At 34.2% G+C, this 18981-nt stretch overlaps 1 protein-coding gene and 2 non-coding genes across 8 annotated transcripts; 1 reads left to right on the top strand and 2 right to left on the bottom strand.

The window, feature by feature from the left end:
- Positions 1-3191: 3191 nt before the first annotated feature.
- Positions 3192-3264, top strand: Trnat-ugu. The gene has a single exon. It is a non-coding gene; the product is annotated as a tRNA-Thr (tRNA).
- A 419-nt stretch (positions 3265-3683) lies between these two features.
- On the bottom strand, positions 3684-3755 carry Trnad-guc. The gene has a single exon. It is a non-coding gene; the product is annotated as a tRNA-Asp (tRNA).
- Positions 3756-7015: 3260 nt separating this feature from the next.
- LOC106711073 (cleavage and polyadenylation specificity factor subunit 6) lies at positions 7016-18476 on the bottom strand. 6 transcript variants are annotated; one of them, XM_045683517.1, is made up of 15 exons: positions 18356-18476; positions 18026-18238; positions 13737-13952; positions 13296-13407; positions 12941-13164; positions 12188-12217; positions 11858-12007; positions 11475-11571; positions 11152-11277; positions 10931-11031; positions 10482-10721; positions 9949-10154; positions 9614-9649; positions 8313-8414; positions 7016-7828 (listed from the first exon to the last, which is right to left on the bottom strand). In XM_045683517.1, exons 1-15 carry the CDS (start codon positions 18419-18421, stop codon positions 7642-7644), a joined length of 2106 nt encoding a protein of 701 aa, XP_045539473.1. In that variant the 5' UTR covers positions 18422-18476; the 3' UTR covers positions 7016-7641. The 6 variants fall into 6 exon arrangements, with proteins under 6 accessions (XP_045539473.1, XP_045539475.1, XP_045539474.1 ...); XM_045683519.1 differs by having other exon boundaries at positions 8313-8411; XM_045683518.1 differs by having other exon boundaries at positions 11475-11568.
- Between the last annotated feature and the right edge of the window lie 505 nt (positions 18477-18981).

The raw sequence follows: 18981 nt of genomic DNA, 5'->3' as shown, positions 1-18981 counted from the left end.
GCTGAAGGTGTTATCATGTGTTAATATTATTTATATGTGTAATCTAATAACATATTTACGTAAATATAATTTTCTTGACCTTGAAACGAAAGTAATGTGTAGGAGTCATAACGAGGTAGTGGGTCAGTGGGGGTTATATACCGCACTCACGACAGCCATAAACCGCTCCTCATATCACCTAGAGGATTGAGATCAGTGCCTCATAAACTGAGCCATAAAGCCTCAGCTTTCATATACACAACGTGTAAAAAAATCTTGTTTATTATTTAGCATATGTACTTGTTTAAATGACATAGTCGGACCCTAAGATGCTTACTGTGGACATATAAAAAATGAGAAAGGATAGAATTACCAGTAAAACTGAAATGAAAATGCCTTCGTATATAAAAGCAGTAATACTTAGTACTTAGTTGTAAGGGCTTGATTTCCGCAACTCCGCCACTGGCGCGTAATAGTACTTCGTAGTTTGTTTTGATAAATACTTTAGTACCATATGAGAAAATTCATGGATTATTTATGTCTTATCATAGGGGAATATTTAAATAGTCAATTTTACTTACTTAATCTTAAATTTCGAAAACGCTTTTAATATTTATTATTAACACTTTATGCGTCCGTCATATACTAGCCACAATTAAATTGTAAGTTCCCTAACAATTCGGCAACAAACTTTGTGAATTCAAAACGTGCCTCCTCCAAAGTTTTCTGACTCTTCGCAGTAAAATGTAATTATCTGTAAACAAATAAAAGTTAGGCGTAAATATATAAAGTTTAATTACATTACAATTCGTTAAATGACTTATTTTGCTGCAGACGAAATGAGTACTATCTCTGAAGGCGTAGGCATCGCGTAGCATAGCGTAGGCGTATAAGGAGCAGAGAAAATGTTGAACATCAATTAAAAAGTAATGAAAATGTATCGATCGAGATTTGTATAATTAATTTAGCGACATTTTAATATACTTATCATTTATAATATCTATAGAACCCACCGTAGGGTCGCCATACACGAACTGCTTCAAGTAAAAATAAAATAAATCTCATATTTATCCATCTGATACAAGTATAACTTAAAATGGTTTTGAAATTCGATAGAGTATCGTCTCGCCATAATATAGATATGTAACAAAACTAAATCATCGTCGATATATTTTCTATAAAAGTAATTTAGTTGACCTCAGGAAAGCTTGCGGAAAATTGGAAATGATTGATAGCGAATAAATTCAAAATCTAATAACATTATACTACGGTGCGCCGAGCACAATAACTTTTTACGTAATTTTCCAATATTTGAGATATTTTAAAATAAGTTTGACTTTCTTGGATTTTTTTACTGTCGAAGTATAAAAACATTAAGTATCTCATGATTCTATTTGAAAAAAAGACGTTACTTGTATTTTTAGGATTATAAATAGAATACCAACATAATGTGTGTTTCGACTGCAGTGACTCTTGTATTAATACATATTGGGCTCTCTTTCTTCTCAAAATATATGTAAGAGATGAGAATATATATTAAAATACTTAGTACAGTGGAGTTCAAGGTTAGATACTTAGATATTTACTTATATTTTTCGGTCACTAATCGATTGATGAATTCAAAATGAAAGACGATCTTTCTTTTCATTATTTGTATGTAAAACGTTATTAAAGTTGAAACCGCGTTAAATGATTTTTAATTAAAAGCGTTCATTTTAATTAACACCGACTAAGAATCTACGTGATCACGATTTTACGTTTGAATTTTCCATCAACAGACAGCAAAGAGGCGCCGACGTACTCTCTGTCAGCTTAAGATTTGTTACAGGCAATAATCGTTAATGTATCCGTTAACGTTTGATAACATAATTAGAAAGTTAACGATAACATTTGAAGTACGTGACAAAAAACTGAAGTATTCTTATTGCGCTAAATAAGGTTTAAAGCCTTATTTGAACCCTAACATACAATACACAATCTAAATACAAAAAATAAACTGCGTAAATAACTTTTTGCATGCTCAGTGACATTTGTACATATAATCTAGTAACTACTCAGACTTTTAACATTGTTTCCGCTTTGCAATTGTGACGCTGGATTCAGGTAGTATTTTCCAAAAAAAATAATTAATCAACTACCTAAAACATGTAGAGGTTTGTAAAGAAAAATCCTTCAAGGATTCTTCAATACTTTTTGATGATAACCTTTTCTTTTTCGTTTTCCATGTCAAAGTGACAGATTTGAAATTATTAATTTTATGTTAATTTTAGAGTTTGTATAATAAATTAAATGTAGAAAAATTATTCATTATTTTATTATTATTTTTTTATAAGTAAAAACGTTTTAAGACGTTTCTCTTATTTATTATCTGAAATGCAAATACGTTTTTAATTAGAAGATTCGCATTATATATATTTTTATGATAATCTCTGAAGGCAATCGCTATTATCTCAGCGACGTTTGAGCAAATAGATATCTATATATACATATTAATAAAAAGAGAGTGTCTGTATGTAATATCGAAAATAATACTTTTTAATTTTTGTCGGTTCGCGAGTCTGCGTTTGTTCCGGGTAATACCCGGAACCGACTGAACCGGTTTTATTGAAACTTTGACGGGGAAGTAGCTGAATCAAGCAGGAAAACTGTATACTCTTTTTTAATTTGTTTATTTTTTGTTAAGTCTTTGGAGAACGCGAGCTTGTAGATAAAAAAAGACGTTTCGCCGTATCGCTAATCCATGTCCTGGAATACGGCTAATGACGTAGTTCAACAGACATCTTAATCTCTACATTCAAAGCCTTCAAGCTTTTCTTTTCTTATGAAGTCACTATATAATTCGGTTCTTCACAAAAGACTTCGTTAAAATTCTCGAATAGTCCGTCAGCTTATTTAGAGAAATATTTATGATAAGGCTTTGTAAGGTTTATTAAAGTAGATAGTGCTTTAATAGATCTAAAAATAATTACTACCACTAGAAAATAGTTGCAATTTATTTAATTTTATACTGAAGTAAATGAAGCAGTTCTTCATAGAAGAAGAAATGCTGCTGCTTCTTGTTTTTATGTTTATGTTAATGTTTTAATCGTTTAAAAAGAATTTAAGCATTTTTTCTGACTATGAAGTAGTAATGTTATCTTTTAGTGGTAAAGTTGGTAATAAAATAGTCATGTTACCAACATTTGTGACATGAATAAGGCGAGGTGTACACCGCCTCCATAGCTCAGGGGTTAGAGCACTGGTCTTGTAAACCAGGGGTCGAGAGTTCAAATCTCTCTGGGGGCAATCAATATCGTTCAACGCATGATTTTTACACAAGAATTTCTTCTTAAAATTTTCGATACATTTTCGGCTTCGGCGCACAATATTTTATTTTTATTATTTTTAAATTTTTATTATTTTATGTTATGGCATAATTTTTACTACAGACCGATTGCCTGTCGCCAACGCTACTTCGGAAAGAAGTAAAAAACTTTTTTTTATATAGTTAAAAAAATGTAATTATTAACTAAAAATAAAATAAAACAAACTCTTTTTTTTTCTTGGTAGTGAACACAATGTACATTTAATTGATGATATATTCTTGATCTTCACTTGGTCTTTCAGAATTTTATTCACTATAATAGTTGAGATGAAGCTTAGCTTACTAAGCAGTAAACTTTTTTTTGTCTATGAAATTAACAAAGACCTTGCAAAAGTAAATCCTCCCCGGCGGGGAATCGAACCCCGGTCTCCCGCGTGACAGGCGGGGATACTTACCACTATACTACCGAGGATATATCTTTCCGAACTTAAAAACATTCTTTTTGTTTTGCTCCGAATATTTATTACTTGCGAGCGAGTTTTACAGTACAAATAATGTTTTTTTTTTTGGTTCTTAAATTTAGATAGACGTATTTTTTTTTTTTTGAATTACCTATCTAAATAGTCAGTGGAAGCAATTTAATTCAATTCAAAAGCAAGTGGAATTGAACTTGAAGAAGGAGGAGGCGTGCGTCACTCAACAACAACAGAAGGCTCTAGTCCATCACAATAGAATTTATAAACACACATACTAGTCACAAAGTTACATACGTGCGAAAAATATTACCCTCTTTGTCAATCAGATAATAAACCGTCATCTTGTAAGGTCACATATGAATTACATTTAGTCTGAATACGCTTGAGTTAATCAAATAAAGGGATAATAGAATTACAAATTCGATGACCGTTCTAATCCCTAACTAGATTACTAGATAATTAGACCCTTAATGTGAACCTAATCCGACGAGACAGTTCGTGCAAACACTATATCTCATTTAACACATGATCGCCTTGTTAAGTACCAATCTAAGTAATAATGTTAGTATGAGTTTGCTAATATTGACTCTAATAAATATATTGAGGTCAATTCCTAAAAGTTTGCTTTTATATTTACTATGACCTCCTTATAGTCCAAACTTACCCCAAATTACAATGAAAAAAGATAGTCAGTATGATTTATAGTTTACTAACTGAAGCCCGCGACTCTGTCCGAGAGGTTCTAAGAAAAAAAAACCTTAATGCAGTGAAAACTAACGGTTATTAACATCATGAACGTTTTTAAATGAAACCCAGACGACAAAAGAATGTCATGAAAGTACAATATGTTTTCTGAATTAATTTAACAAATTTTCAAATTCAATATTTTCCCACGACACTCAAAGCGCTTTCTAAAAGAAAATGTTTTCATAACAAATATCTATTCACTCGGGCAAATGTTTTTTATGACCCTCGATCAAACACGAGATGACAGATATTAATTTGTCGTCCCGCGGTGTGAACTCAATGCGAAAATTGATTCACTGTGAATGACCATAACGTTTTTTGTGGACAAAATAAAAAATCCACTTAACGAATATCGGCGATATATTTGTTTTAAGTTAATTTTTGGCGATTTAATTTGTTTTTAATTTCGTCCTACATAATAATGGTGCAAACATTGTGCTATTACAATGTGAGGTATTCTCTCTGTGTATGTGATCATACATACTAGGAAGCCGCACTAGGACGTGGCCTTTTCTACTACAATGCTTGCAACATTATTTTATCTTTTTCAGAATTGGTGGGCCAGTAAGGCTGGTTTTACAGTCACGCCGCTAGACGCGCCGTTGGACAGCGCGCTGTTGGACAGCGCGCGTTTGAACAGCGGTGCACCAAAAAACGACATTAGTACGGCGCGTTTCGCTGCTGTGAGACAGTCGTGTACAAACAGATACAAAATGAACGGCAATGCGGTTAGAGTACTGGCTATTTACTTTTTATGGAAAAAAAGGCAACAAAAACGTCGAAGAACAGTAGGTGTTGATCCTTATAACGCTACAAGGTTACTGAGAGGCGAACACGTAACATCTTTCTCTGATTTACGAGAAAATAGTTATAAATTTTATAAATATTTTCGCCTATCAACCAGCAGTTTCGACGAATTACTGTGCAAGTTAGAGTTTTCTTTACGAAGATCTTTATTATTATCCTTATAAAATTATTCTTATAAAAATCATCGGCCGGGTCCCATAAACATCTTCTAATTCGCACTTCGTCAATTACTCGACCCGTATCGATGTGATTCATTTTGTACACAACAGTACCTAACGGCGCGTCTCAACGGCGTGAGACTAAAACGCACAATGGCCGTAGAAGCGCACGAGCGGCGCGCGCTTCGACCGCGCCGCGCGAATAGGACGCGTTCAACGAACGGCGCTGCTCAAGCGCGCGAATTTGAAACGCTACTAATACCCCAATACATATCCGAGCGCGCGCGCTCCGACGGCGCTGCCGAAACGCGTGACTGTAAAACCAGCCTAAAGCTTTGATTTTGTGCGTTCTGGTTTTTCGTGCCTCCACAAGATGGTTACAACGAACTTCTTCCCCCACTTGGGGAAATAGGTAAGTTTGTATATACTTATGTATGTATATTACAAGCTTGTTTTTTGTATCTAAGTTGGTTGTTATTCCGGTTCCTCATGGCGGTTTAGGCTTAGGCGCGTTACCGTGGGTTTCTGAGAATCTCCGTTTAAAACATATTGTTATATCTATTTTGTCAAAGATAATGATAAGGATGACGATATGTTTTATACAGAGATGTTAACAATGGTGACACTAACGTATTTTAACCGCTTGCGAATTACCTATTAGATTGTCATCTTTTCCTAAATCCTATTTTTTTTATATTATTCGTAGTGAAAGTTTTGCAAAAACATTTTTAATAACTTGTCTTATCTCACTACGTAATAGTTTTATTAATACGGCATCTCATATACATTGGAAGATATCTAGATGGCGGGAAAGGAGACCTGATCAAAAGTGACGACAGATGATAATCCATTATTTTATAAGGCTTTAAATAAACTAGTAAGGTTTTAAAAATCGCATTTCATTACATAACGTTGCATGATTTTTTTACATCTTTCAAATAATGTTTCTAAAAATCTGTTAATTTTTCCTTTGTAACAAAACATGTTTAGTATCGTCGAAGTCCTTCGTAATTTTTACTATTACTTATAAAGCATTAAAGGAGATAAATAAAAGAACATTAAATATATATATATACATATATCAATTTATTAACTTATTAAATTAAATCCTAAAATCAGTGTCAATCAATATGGATATTTCCATAGACAAAAATCTTATATTCTAATACTAATTCTATAAAATCTATTGCAGATAAACTCAGATGAAAATTAACTTCAAGTAAGGAAGTAAGGAATCAGAAGTATATTATAAATTTTTATATTTTTCAACACTCCACAAAAATCTTATCTTTAAAATTCCGCAAGATTAAAATTTTTACTAAGTACAATTTGATGCATTACAAATACGTAAAAAAAAAATTAGAAATGTCTACAAAAATCGACCAAATTGTCTATTACCAAAATCATTTTACAACCTGTTTTTGGACCTCTTAGGATAATGAAATAATAAAATAAATAACAGATCTGTTACATGTTTTATTTTTCACCATTGATAAATTTAAAGAACATTTCCGATACAATTATTGAAAAGAACTCTTTCATTGTTACAATTATTGCGTACAAATAATACATCAAAACTGCAATTGGGGGGAAAAGTGTTACTATTACCTATAAGAACGGTAAAAGTAAATAATAATTCTTTGAATATTATCATAAACTTATAATAAATGTGGTCAGATTCAAACACGGAATCATCACAATGTTTAATGTCAAATGCTACAATACACTGCGATATTAAAACTACGACACATTGTCAGCCACTGTTAGTTATCACAAACCACTGTCAAAATAACATTAAGTTAATATTTAAAAGATATATTTTCATCTTAACATGCTGATTAATACCTTCTCTGTATTAAATCGAAAAATTCCAGACTTAAAAAGTTTTAAATAAGACAAAGTCTTTGTATTTATTTCTGTAAAGCGATTGAGATGCCTTTAATTATTTTTGTAATGGATTAAATTTTCTATAGCGGCGGTTGTATCGTGGTGTACGCAAGTGAAGGGCATTTACTGCAACTTGTGGATGGAGTTGAGGCCAGAAATATTGGTATGGATATTGACGATGCGTCAATAACATCGCCTGAAAGACTCTGAGGCGGTGGTACATGGCAATGGTCGTGGTGGTGGTCACAATGGCTGTGGTCGCTGCAGTGGTGAAGGTCTCGTGCTAGTGTCGCGCGTCGCGGCGATGGTCGCGTTCACGTTCGCGGTCGCGTTCTGCCGGTGCCGGGTCGCGTTCCCTGCGCTCGCGGTAACGTTCGTCGTAGTACGGCGCGCCCGCAGACCTGCTCTTGGCTCCGGTCGCGTCTCCCGCACCACTCTCCGCTGTCGGCTCTACTGGGGATTTACGTGCCCTGAGAAAAATAAAACATTTAATAAGTATTGGAAACCGTAACCCTACCTGACATATTATTTTACAGTACGATTTTCCTTGATTATTTTTTTTTATATTATAAGGAGGCAAACGAGCAAACGGCCACCTGAATTCGCCGCATTAGCGAGGCGACCGTTGCCCATAGACATCCGCAAATGCAGATGCATTGCCTACCTTTAATTAACGGAGAAGTGGACGCACAGAAAGAGGATATTTCTCCTTCCTATGTGTCCCCTCTTCCGCCAAATCCACTTCCCCTTTCCATCCTTTCCTATAAAGAAAAAGATGGGAAGGGAAAGAGGACAAAAATTAGGTCTCCGGAACCACACTCATCAGATGAAACGCGGAATTGCTTCCACTTCACGCCTGTCTTCTGTGTGGTCGTGGTATTGCACTGATCGACTGTAACTTAGCTTCGATCTTTAAATAGTAAACTTAGCACTAGGTGTAACGTGAAAGTGTACCTTTCCTCGCGGCTGTGTCCCCTGTTGTAGTGGTCTGCACGTTCCCTATCACGAGACCTGGAACGTTCGCGCTCGCGCTCGCGGTAGTCCCTGTAGTACCTGCTGCAACAAATACAATTTATATTGCTTAATACAGTAGATAATAATGTCAGTATTCAGAAAACAAATACTCTTATATATGTCGCAGTCATATTGTATAATCCGCCGTATTACATTTCGGCTAGCTGTTATCAAAAACAGGGCCATTTTGAAATGCGGCGGTTCAACTAGTAGCCGGATTGAATGCGGCTGAATAAAAAATCGCCGGAATGTATTGGGCGCCACGCGACATTCAACACTAAGCTAGCCACAATGTAATAAATGTTAAGAAGACTGAGTAAGGATATTCGTAGTTTTCTAGTTATTGAATAAATAAAATTCGTATTTTTACCACTACTTTTGACATAACTTTGACAGTTTTTTTTAAATAAATGGCCAAAGGCTTTATCTTATACAGTCTCAAGTCATTTTACTTCAATAAATATAAAAAATACTGTATTTAATTCGATTGAAGTTTTTTAAACCAAATATACTATTTATTTTAGTTTTTATTGCAAAATGTTATCTTAAATTGCTTACCTTATTTTCTTATTAATAAAATTGATTTTCATTTTAAATATTATTTCATTTTGTAAGTATCTATTATATATTTTTGATAACAGCTAGCCGTAATGTAATACGGCGGATTATACAATGTGACTGCGACATATACATTACGGCTATCCGGAAAAAAATTTATATGGATTCGCTTGATTACATCGATTGTACGAATAGTTAATATTTGCTCTGACACTGTAAATTAGATGTAACTTCTTAAGTCAAATGATTTAAACAGTACATTTCAGGCTCAAAAATATATGTTATTTAACTTTTTATTACATGTTAATTAATACAAGCCCAGTCAAACCCATTAAATAGAAAGAGATTAGTTACATTAGTATTTATAAAAATACATTTTAAAACACGCGGACTTCGGTTTCATGTGAAGAAACTAGATTTTTTTTCTAATCTATAAAAATGATTGTGTTTATATACTTAGAATTGATTCGTGATACAGAAAGTCCTCAAAATTTCAAGATTTAACAAAGCTCAGTGAGAAGTTAGAAGATGAATATTTTCGTGATAATTGCATTACACAGTCGGAGAATGAAACAAGAACTTAGCCATGCAATATGGTGTCGTATTGCCGTAGTTAAGTCTAGATATATTTATTATTCCCGCAATGTTAAAGTGTATATATTCGGCAAGAACACGACACTTACGAGTCTCTGTCGCGATCTCTCGAGCGTTCCCTATACCTGTAATTGAAGCGGCCATTGTTTATTCCCTTTTATACCTTAAATACCGAAAATTTTGCTCGAAGCAGTGAGATTAAAAAGCTCCAATCACGATATTTTATACAGCGCGCGCGTAAGTTTACTAAAGAAAACAGCTATAGCTCAAAGATATAATTTTTCGAATACATATCGTAAGAATCAATTGCTGTCAAATAACTGTCACATACGTAACTAATGATTGGTTTTTGAGACCAAAATCCCTGTATAATACATATTGTTATCTCTATGTCAAAGATAATGAGAGTGATGATGTCACACACCTGTCGCGGTCCTCGCGGTCACGACTGCGGTCGCGGTAGCGGCTTGCGGAGCGGTCGCGACGTCGCGGGGCGCGGTGATGCGCGCGAGCGTCGCGCTCCCGCGACCGCGACCGACGTCGCTCGCCTCCGTACGACTTTGTCTCGACGCCGTGCAGAGTATCCTGCAGCGACGATATCAGTATCTTGCACCGGTCGTCGTGTGCTACCTGAAAATTCATACATTTCACAAATGAAACACTAGATAATGTGATATCATACCAAAAAGCATACTTAAATATTCATCTGAATGCTAATAGTTAAAATGTCGTCCACTCCGGGACTAGACTGTTTTTCTAATTTATTATCAAGTTTTTGTCTAAGACTTCGTCTGGGCGAATGAAAAAATCTTAGTAAGTAGCCTATGCATACTTCCAGACAGTGTTTTATATGTTTATAAATGTTACTTAGGTATTGTCTTAGAAAATCTCAATCACTAAAATCTCAATAAATTAATCATTTATCCAACGTTCACAAGTTATGATGAGTTCGCTAACCTTGCTCTGTTTGATCAGCGAGATGGCGGTGACGAGCGTCTCAATGGCGGAGGCGTACTCTCCGGCGGCGGCGTCGCTGACGGCGCGCGCGATGGCGCTGGAGGAGACGGTGCGGTTGCGGCCCATCACCTCCTCGAACTCCGCCTCGCTGATGACGGGCTGCGGATGAGGATGCGCGTGCGGGTGTGCCAGCGGGGCCACGTGGTGCCCGCCGCGCGGCTCCCCACCGCCACCGTAGCTCTGCACAGTTTGAATAACGTATTTAAATAAACCTACAATTATAAATATACCCATATATTTACCCTTCCGTTACTTCCCCTCTCCCGCAAAAACCATTTTCCCTGCCAATCTTTTTCTTAAGGGTAGGAATGTGGCCTTCGGTATACTCTTCATACGAAATACGGAATTCTGGGCAATGTTATACTTAGTAATTGATAAACAGTTCAAACCTGTGGTGGTCTTCCATACGGTGTTCTTGCGCCGGGCAATGGCGGCCCTTGATTCGGCGGCGGCGCGCCGTGAGGAGGATGTCCATAAGGTGCACCAGGACCTAGATACAACATTTTATTATATGAAAATAATAAATAAACATATTTAATATTTAACCTAGATTTTACGTAGAAAAAGAAAGATAGAGAGATAGTGAAAGTGGAGTTATAGAAGGATGTACCTGGCACCGTGGGCTGCGGGGGCGGCTGCACGCCGGGAGCGGGCTGTCCGGGTGGCTGTTGGCTGAAGAAGGCGGGGTTGACGTGCGGCGCCGGCGCACCCGGACCCACACCCACCGGGAACCCATCTACCAAAACATGATTTTCTTACTTATAGCTCAACCAGATATATAAAAATCTTCGCCATATTGCGGACAAATATAGAACTAATTCCTTTGTCCACATAACCTTGTTTAGCGTTTGTAAAACATTATTGACTATACTTTTGACATTAAAAATTATATAGATTTCAGGTAATATGACTGAACAGTAAGCATTTGTTTACCTGGATGTTGTGGCAAGGGTGTGGGTCCTCGCGGCGGGCCCGCCTGGTGAGGCGGCAGCTGGTGGTGCGGCGGCGGCAGCCCCTGCCCCGGAGGCTGCTGAACACAACACATTTCATGTCAATTGGATAAATGAGTAAAAAGGTTTCAACACTTTCAACATCTTAAAATCAACTCCTAGGGTAAGTATTGAACATATAAATCTGACTAGAAGTAGTGCAAACTGTTGACTGTGCATAATACCATTATTGGTGGCAAAGAAGTCATTGAAGGAAATTCTTCTTGTTCCGCGTCCGGACTTCAATCATAAACAATTTCACTTTTGGTTACTTTTAAACTTAACAACACACTGTAGATGTAACGCTTGGCATCTCTGAGTACTGACCCCGTGCGGCGGCGGCATCTGGTGCGGCATCTGATGCTGCGGCGGGCCGTACTGCGGCGCGGGCGCAGGCTGCATGTGGTGCGGCGCACGGGGCCACTCCGGCCCTGCGCGAGGCCCTCCGGCACGCTGCATCTGAGGCCCGCCCTGGAACTGCACAATACATTGTTATTTTTTTTCCAAAATAGCGTTTTTTTTAAAGGTCTGGGAAAAGCGACAGAGAGATGTGCTTATTTTTTTATCCTGATAGTGAGATATTGGAACTCGTTACTTTGACATATACAGAGGCCCAATTATCTTCACCATGTCATCATGCACTATCAAATAACTTACCATGAGGTGCACATCCCTCTCGTCTCGTCGCTGTTATATGAAAAGAATAAAATGAAATGATTATTATATATACATCTTACATGTTGATTATGTTTTAGTAATATGAATGCCTATCAAGATGAGTCAAATTATGTATATTTAAAACGGATATAAGATTTTTAGTAAGTAGAGGAAAATGACAGATATTAGTACAAAAATGTTTGCTGAAATATTTCGTCTTAGTATCTTACCTCTACTAAATGGCTTTTAATTATTTTATTTTATATATTTTTTATTTCCTCCCATCTTTCCTTCATTGATATGTACAAAGTAATCTTAATTACTTAGGGTTCTTAAACTGATTGTTTTGTAAGAACCCTGCACATTCTATTGAGTTAGGTAGTTCACAACATTTTAGTTTACATAGTACGAATATGCCTCACATGTTGTAGTTCTAACAACTGTGGACTTCATACAATAATTTAAATATTAAATGAAAAATGAAAAAAAAATTGAAAATGAAAAATAATTTATTGCAATCCAAAAAATTAAGTTTAAGTTTACATTGAACAGTTAAGCTAAGAAACTTTTATTATATTAAATATTTTATATGTTTAGGACTACTCAACTAGGAAAGTAAAATTAGTATGATATGATAATGAGGGTGAGTATTACATGGTGAAAAATGGTGACGTGTCACACGCGCTTTATTAGTCATCCTTGCAAATTTTGTTCCGCAAATTATATAATAACATTCTTAATTGTGATACTCACTTGCATAGGAGGGCGATGAGGCGGAGGGCCCTGATGCGGCGGTGGGCCCTGGTGCTGCATATGATGCGGTGGCGGGCCCTGGTGCTGCGGCATGTGGTGGGGCCCATGCGGCCCATGAGGACCCGGCGGCGGCCCGCGCAGCTGATGGTGAGGTCCACCAGGGCCGGACATCATCATTCTAGGGCCGTTAGGGCCCGGTCCGTTTGGTCCGCCACCAAAGAATTCTAAAGATGGACATAATAGTAGCTACATCTAAAGCAAATTCAAAAGTGTTTTATGGGTTCAAAAGTCTTAACAAGAAATTTGTTTGCATTTTATGTGGCTATTTCATTATTTTTTTATTTGTATTCTTTACCTCCCGGATGCGGGCCAGGTGGTCCGCTCGGATGTGGACCTCTCATTCCTGGATTGTTTGGACCCGGCGGTGTCGATCTAGTCTTTGACTGACTCTCAAATTGATTCAATGCCTGAAAATTAATGGTTCTATTTGCATTCTAGAACTATTTATATGTCGTTACAAAACGATATTGCTACATAAATACATAAATATAAAAAGAAATTGCAAGTTTAGAATATCTCTGTTAAATATCTGTCACTTTATTTGATCTTCTCCCAGTTTCTTCTCATATAACAAAAGCGTAAACTTTCAGCAACAAGCAACAATTTTATATTGAAATGTGTTGGAAAAATATATTTTACCTCGTTTTCTCCAAACTTAAAACGGTTACCTCATAAATTTCGCTAGGAAATTAGAGCTACATAACAAGGACTAAAACATAGTTGTACCGCGCATTACCTGTTTAGTTGGCAGAGTTACGACTGGGTGTTGTCCGTGGATTTCTTTCTTTGGCAGACGGTCCATAACCATTCGTATAGACTGGTCTGAACCGAGCGATATTACGCAGAATCCCTTCGACTGTCCGTTAGCCCTGTTCTCGAAGAATTTGACGTCTTGGAAATCGTTCACGCCAATATCTGCGACGGCGTTTGCAATGTCTTGGTCTGTCGCCCACTGTAAAAATTAGTTTTCAAAACTCAGGGAAATGCGTAGGCGACAAAATTGTATTTCTTAAATACATACGTGAGTGCACGCCTTTAAAACTTTCTATCATTTACCAATAACCTAATATTTTGTATCACAGAAAAAGTAATGTTTATCAAAAATCGACCGCCTAACATTAATGACTTTCATTTAATTTAAAAGCTTAGTTTTGATTACTAATTATTTTTTATAAAACGCGATTAATTGAGCAAGTGTTAAACCTTAAGCTTATAGTTATCACTTAAACCTCGCGAGGGTTTATGCACGGGTGTAGTTGGGTGGAAAGGAAACAGATTTTTCGTAACCATTCTTTTATTATGATTATCACAGCATTGTCTTTTCACGATAACAACAGCACGTCAATGTAGGGATTGAACAAATTCAGAAACCGAACCTTCTACTTTTTACATCTAAAAAAATTCCAATATAACATCCCTCCCAAATCTAATATCCATCCTTATAATAATTTATGATTTATATTTTATGTTTATAAATATTTAAAATCAACCAGAGTACAAAATAGTTTTACTACAGAATCTTAACACAAAATTAACTGAGATGGTTCATGTAAAATAAATCTATCAAGATAATGATGTACAAAAATTAATAAATCACTATTAGTAATTACAAAACGATTTAGACGAGGATTTTTTTTTGACAAGACAATTCATTACATTGAATTTTACGTTTCAATGAAAGGTGTATCGAAACAGATACCACAAAATTTCGATCAGCTTTGTTTAGCAAGAGCTTAGTCAAAGAATTTTGGACACATGAAAATATATTTATAAGTCAATCAGACTGTTCTATTTTCAACGTAGTGAACAATTTAAACTCTGGCAACATTTAACATAAAATTTTTAAGAGATAAATTATATTTAACATATAAATATGCAAGTATAAAGACAAGACACGGCTACATACAAGTTTAAATAGCTTACCTCATTGCAACCTGACAAGAGAAACATTAGTTTACAGATGTTATGTAATAAGAATGCATTGATATCCAGCATTCGAATTACAAAGAACGAAATATTAAATTAAAATGACTTTAGTCCTATAGTCATGCTCATTTTGAATAAGAAATTTAATATTAAACACACTTTGTCCTTACCAACGATAGAGGTATCAAATACATAACACATTATATACATAAAACAATTGTCTAATAATTTTACCATGATGCTTTATTAGACAACTTCTTGTTAAAAAGGTGCTATTTGTTAAAACACAATATTTTAATAAAATTTGAAACAAATTAAAAATATATAATATATCAAAACATACTTCACAGCAGACATTCAAATTTATCAAACATTCATACAATCTCTTTCTTATTTACTACATTTATTGAAATATGGGATCACATAGTGAAATGTTAAATAACATTACGATATTTAAACCATACTTTCCGCAACTATTAAAGTGTAAACATCAACTACCATTGACTAAAATTTATCAGATTCTTAAAATAAACATTTTATATTTGTTATATTTTAGAGTGTTAATAAATTATGCACATTTGTTTATGGATGTGTTTATGGAGTGTAATTTTATAAATATATACCACATGGCAGTAATAGGATGTGTAGTGTACAGCTAAAGTAAATAGTATCAACAATTTAATCAGTCGTATATTAAAAAATGATCACTTAAGTGATTCTTAGGCTCTAAGAATAGTTAATTTTGTTTTTAATAAAAATCGGTACAAGCATTTTTGCAGATATTTTAAACAAAAATTTGTTTTCAAAATGGCTTATTTTGAAAACAAATTTTTGTTTAAAATATCTGCAAAAATGCTTGTACCGATTTTATAATGCCTTTAACCCCATATGTTAACCATTGTAAATTATCAAAAGCAAAAATAAAATACTTTAATGTCATATAAATAATGAATGTGATTTAAAACTAATTCTAAATTTTAATTCAAACAAAACAACAAAATCGACAACAATTTTGCTGTGAATTCATTATGCATAAAAAAAATAACGATTGTCAAATTGAAACAAAAACAAGATATAGTAAAATTTAGCAATATCTAAGAACTATTTAAATTTCACATTATATAGAATTCTGTTGCTAATAAACAAGGAATAAAATACATAGAAATGTAACCATGGTTTTCTATTGTAAAAACACATGTACAAATGAAAATTATCTCGAAAGAGAATGAGTGATAGCGACTCATGCAATGAAGAGTTTCATATCTTAAAAGATGTCAAAAGAAATGTAACACTTCATCATATGGGTCTGTAGTTTTTATACATGTGTCCAAACAGTGGAAACCCACAGCTAGGTTTATTCTTTTAATGAACAATATTTTGTTCTTGTTTCACATTACCAATATAGCAAATGTTAACGCACCATGAAAATAATACTTATAATTTCTTACATTTGCATTTAATGTAATTAATTTGTAAATTTTATTACATTTCACTAAGTAACATTTTATTTAAAAAAAAAATTACAACCCGTTTAAAACTTTACATCTAAATTAGCTAAAATTTAATAATATAGAAAGAGAACAAAAACATCTTTCTATAAATATAATTTACAAAAACTCTTATTCATAATAAAATTATCAGAAATATAATTAATTTTGTACACATACAGAGTTTGTGATTATATTTTTACACACTTCAGTGAAATCTTAAATATATATAGTTTTTTTTTACAATTATAATTTATGTACAAGTAATGCAAAAACTTTATTAACATTATTTAATATAGTAATTTAGCAACTGTTAATATTTTTAAAGCAAATATAATACTTTATTATCCTAAGCAAAATGCAATGCATTCTCATTGCTTAAGTTGGAATATTATTTTCATGGTTATATTTTTGAGAAAGAATATTTGCTATATTGTAATTAATACTAATTGCATATATCATGTTTCATAATAAATTTATAGCCAAACAAGTGTTTTTATTATCATAATGGTAATGTATATAACACCTACCATTATAAAATTAATCATAACCATATGAAAAAATATTAAAATAAACATTTTTATATGTTAATATTAAAAAAATATATAGAAATACAACTTCCAGATTATATAAACATATTAACAGGCAGGCAAATTTATTTTACATTTATCTACACATATTTGGATGAAAAGCTATCCTACACTAAGATGATTATTTATTTGCATCTATTTTTTTAACAAATAAATGAAAAATATAACCAGTTTCATGAGTTATATTGGTCCCAGTTTCCAAATGCAACAATCAAACAATTTCGACCCATGCATTGAAAAGGGTTACATCTTCTCAGAGAACCCGAAAGAGATGCAACTGTCCAATGAATGGGGTATGTATTGCAAAGTTGCCCTTAAAAACCTACATTCAGCAGTGAACATCTAAAAATAACTATGTAACTCATTGTTTTACAATATGCAATTTTGTTTACACAAATTAATAAAGTTATTACTATTTTCAGCTTGTTTACTGTTAAGAGCATTAATTACAATCTGACAAATATTACATTTAGTCTTATTCACTACTCTACTTGTAGCCAAAACAATTTGTGTTAAATCTATCACATTTTTCAAGATTGTTATAAGGCGCTTTCAATTTGATCTTTACTAGTAACTGTTTTATAAATAAAATGGAAGTTGTATAGTTTTCATATGGTTATTTTATACGAGGAGCTGCAATTTTAAATATCGATGATTCGATCGTAAATTATCAAAGTTTAATTTTTAAATTGCTACCTACTTTTAAACATGTCGAAGTTAACGCTCGAACAAAAAACTCGAATAATATAAACCAAGTATAAGTTGTTTCTTGAGAATTAAGTCCGTTGATTTTAACTAAATGCCCTTGAGATGTTTAATAATCTTTTTGTGGTCTGACGCAAATGAATAAGATAATTACTTTATTTTTATTTACAACAACATAAATAAAATTCAGTGATAAATTTCAAAATGGCAGCTCCTGTACTATCGCTATTTGTTCGTTTCGTAGAACAAATACCGAAATTTACCTTGAAACCTATATTTACAAAAGGACGCTAAATAAATCAAAATCTTGTACAAACCCATGTGAGGTTTCCAACATAAAGTTGGAATCGGCGGCCATGATGGTGGTTTGGAGCGCTGTTGTGATAGGGAGCGTTGCCATTCGTTTCTTCCGGTGGATGCGAATGCTGCTGAGATGATGGGTTCCGAGGGCCGTCAACGTCCTCGGGCTTCGCCGGTGGAGCAGCAAGCACATCGTCGTACAAATCTACGTTGTCACCACCAAATTCATCCTGTAAATAGCCGGCAAAAATTTGATTATTAAGTGGTATAATCTCGTGTCAGCAGTTTATCACTAGTGTTATTGTAATAGAAAATAAGAAAAATTAATGATATTTTGATATTTTTACCTGTCTATTGAAATCTGATTCAATATCATCAGCGTATAAATCTATATCCACGCCTCCGTCCGCCATTTTGCGAATAGCAGACAGAAAAAGTGGCGCCGTAACCTTGTCTTGAATTTGCTTTTGTCAGTGTGACCAGATTTAAATTAAGTATTCCCACAGAGTATACATGTAGTATGATTTTAAACATTCGCAAAATAAACATGAAAACATGTTGAAAAAAGTTTAATTCTTAAAAGTCCTATTTCACAAATCTCTGAAAATCATAGAAAATGAACTCAGAAATTCAATTACAATACACTAAAAGACACATGTATAAAATTTACGTTGGCAAATCGTCTGTGCACAGCTAAAACAATGCAAGATTTTTAGTTTGATAAGATCTCGGTATTGGTATATAATGTCATTACAGTCGATACACTTATCAATCATACAGTTTAGGTATTATACAGTTACAGTGGTATTACAGTGATTTGTATGATAATAAAAAAAAAATAAAGGCCGGTAGCGCATCTGAAGTTCCTCTGAAGTTGCGGATGTCCAATGGGTGTAGTTGATCATTTGATGTACACTAGGACCTAGTATATAATTCTTTATCTGAGGATGTACACGCCGCTCATTTGAACTCT

Source organism: Papilio machaon, chromosome 22 (genome assembly GCF_912999745.1).
Source record: "Papilio machaon chromosome 22, ilPapMach1.1, whole genome shotgun sequence".
NCBI classification, from domain to species: domain Eukaryota; kingdom Metazoa; phylum Arthropoda; class Insecta; order Lepidoptera; family Papilionidae; genus Papilio; species Papilio machaon.
This window is presented reverse-complemented; position numbering and strand designations above follow the sequence as displayed.

Coding starts and splice junctions, on each gene's coding strand:
- LOC106711073 (XM_045683517.1), bottom strand. CDS start 18,421: ATGGCGGACGGAGGCGTGGATATAGATTTATACGCTGATGATATTGAA. Junction 12,218..12,940: donor CTCATCGCCCTCCTATGCAA/GTGAGTATCACA, acceptor TTCATATAACAG/CGACGAGACGAGAGGGATGT. Junction 8,415..9,613: donor AGAGATCGCGACAGAGACTC/GTAAGTGTCGTG, acceptor TATTTGTTGCAG/CAGGTACTACAGGGACTACC.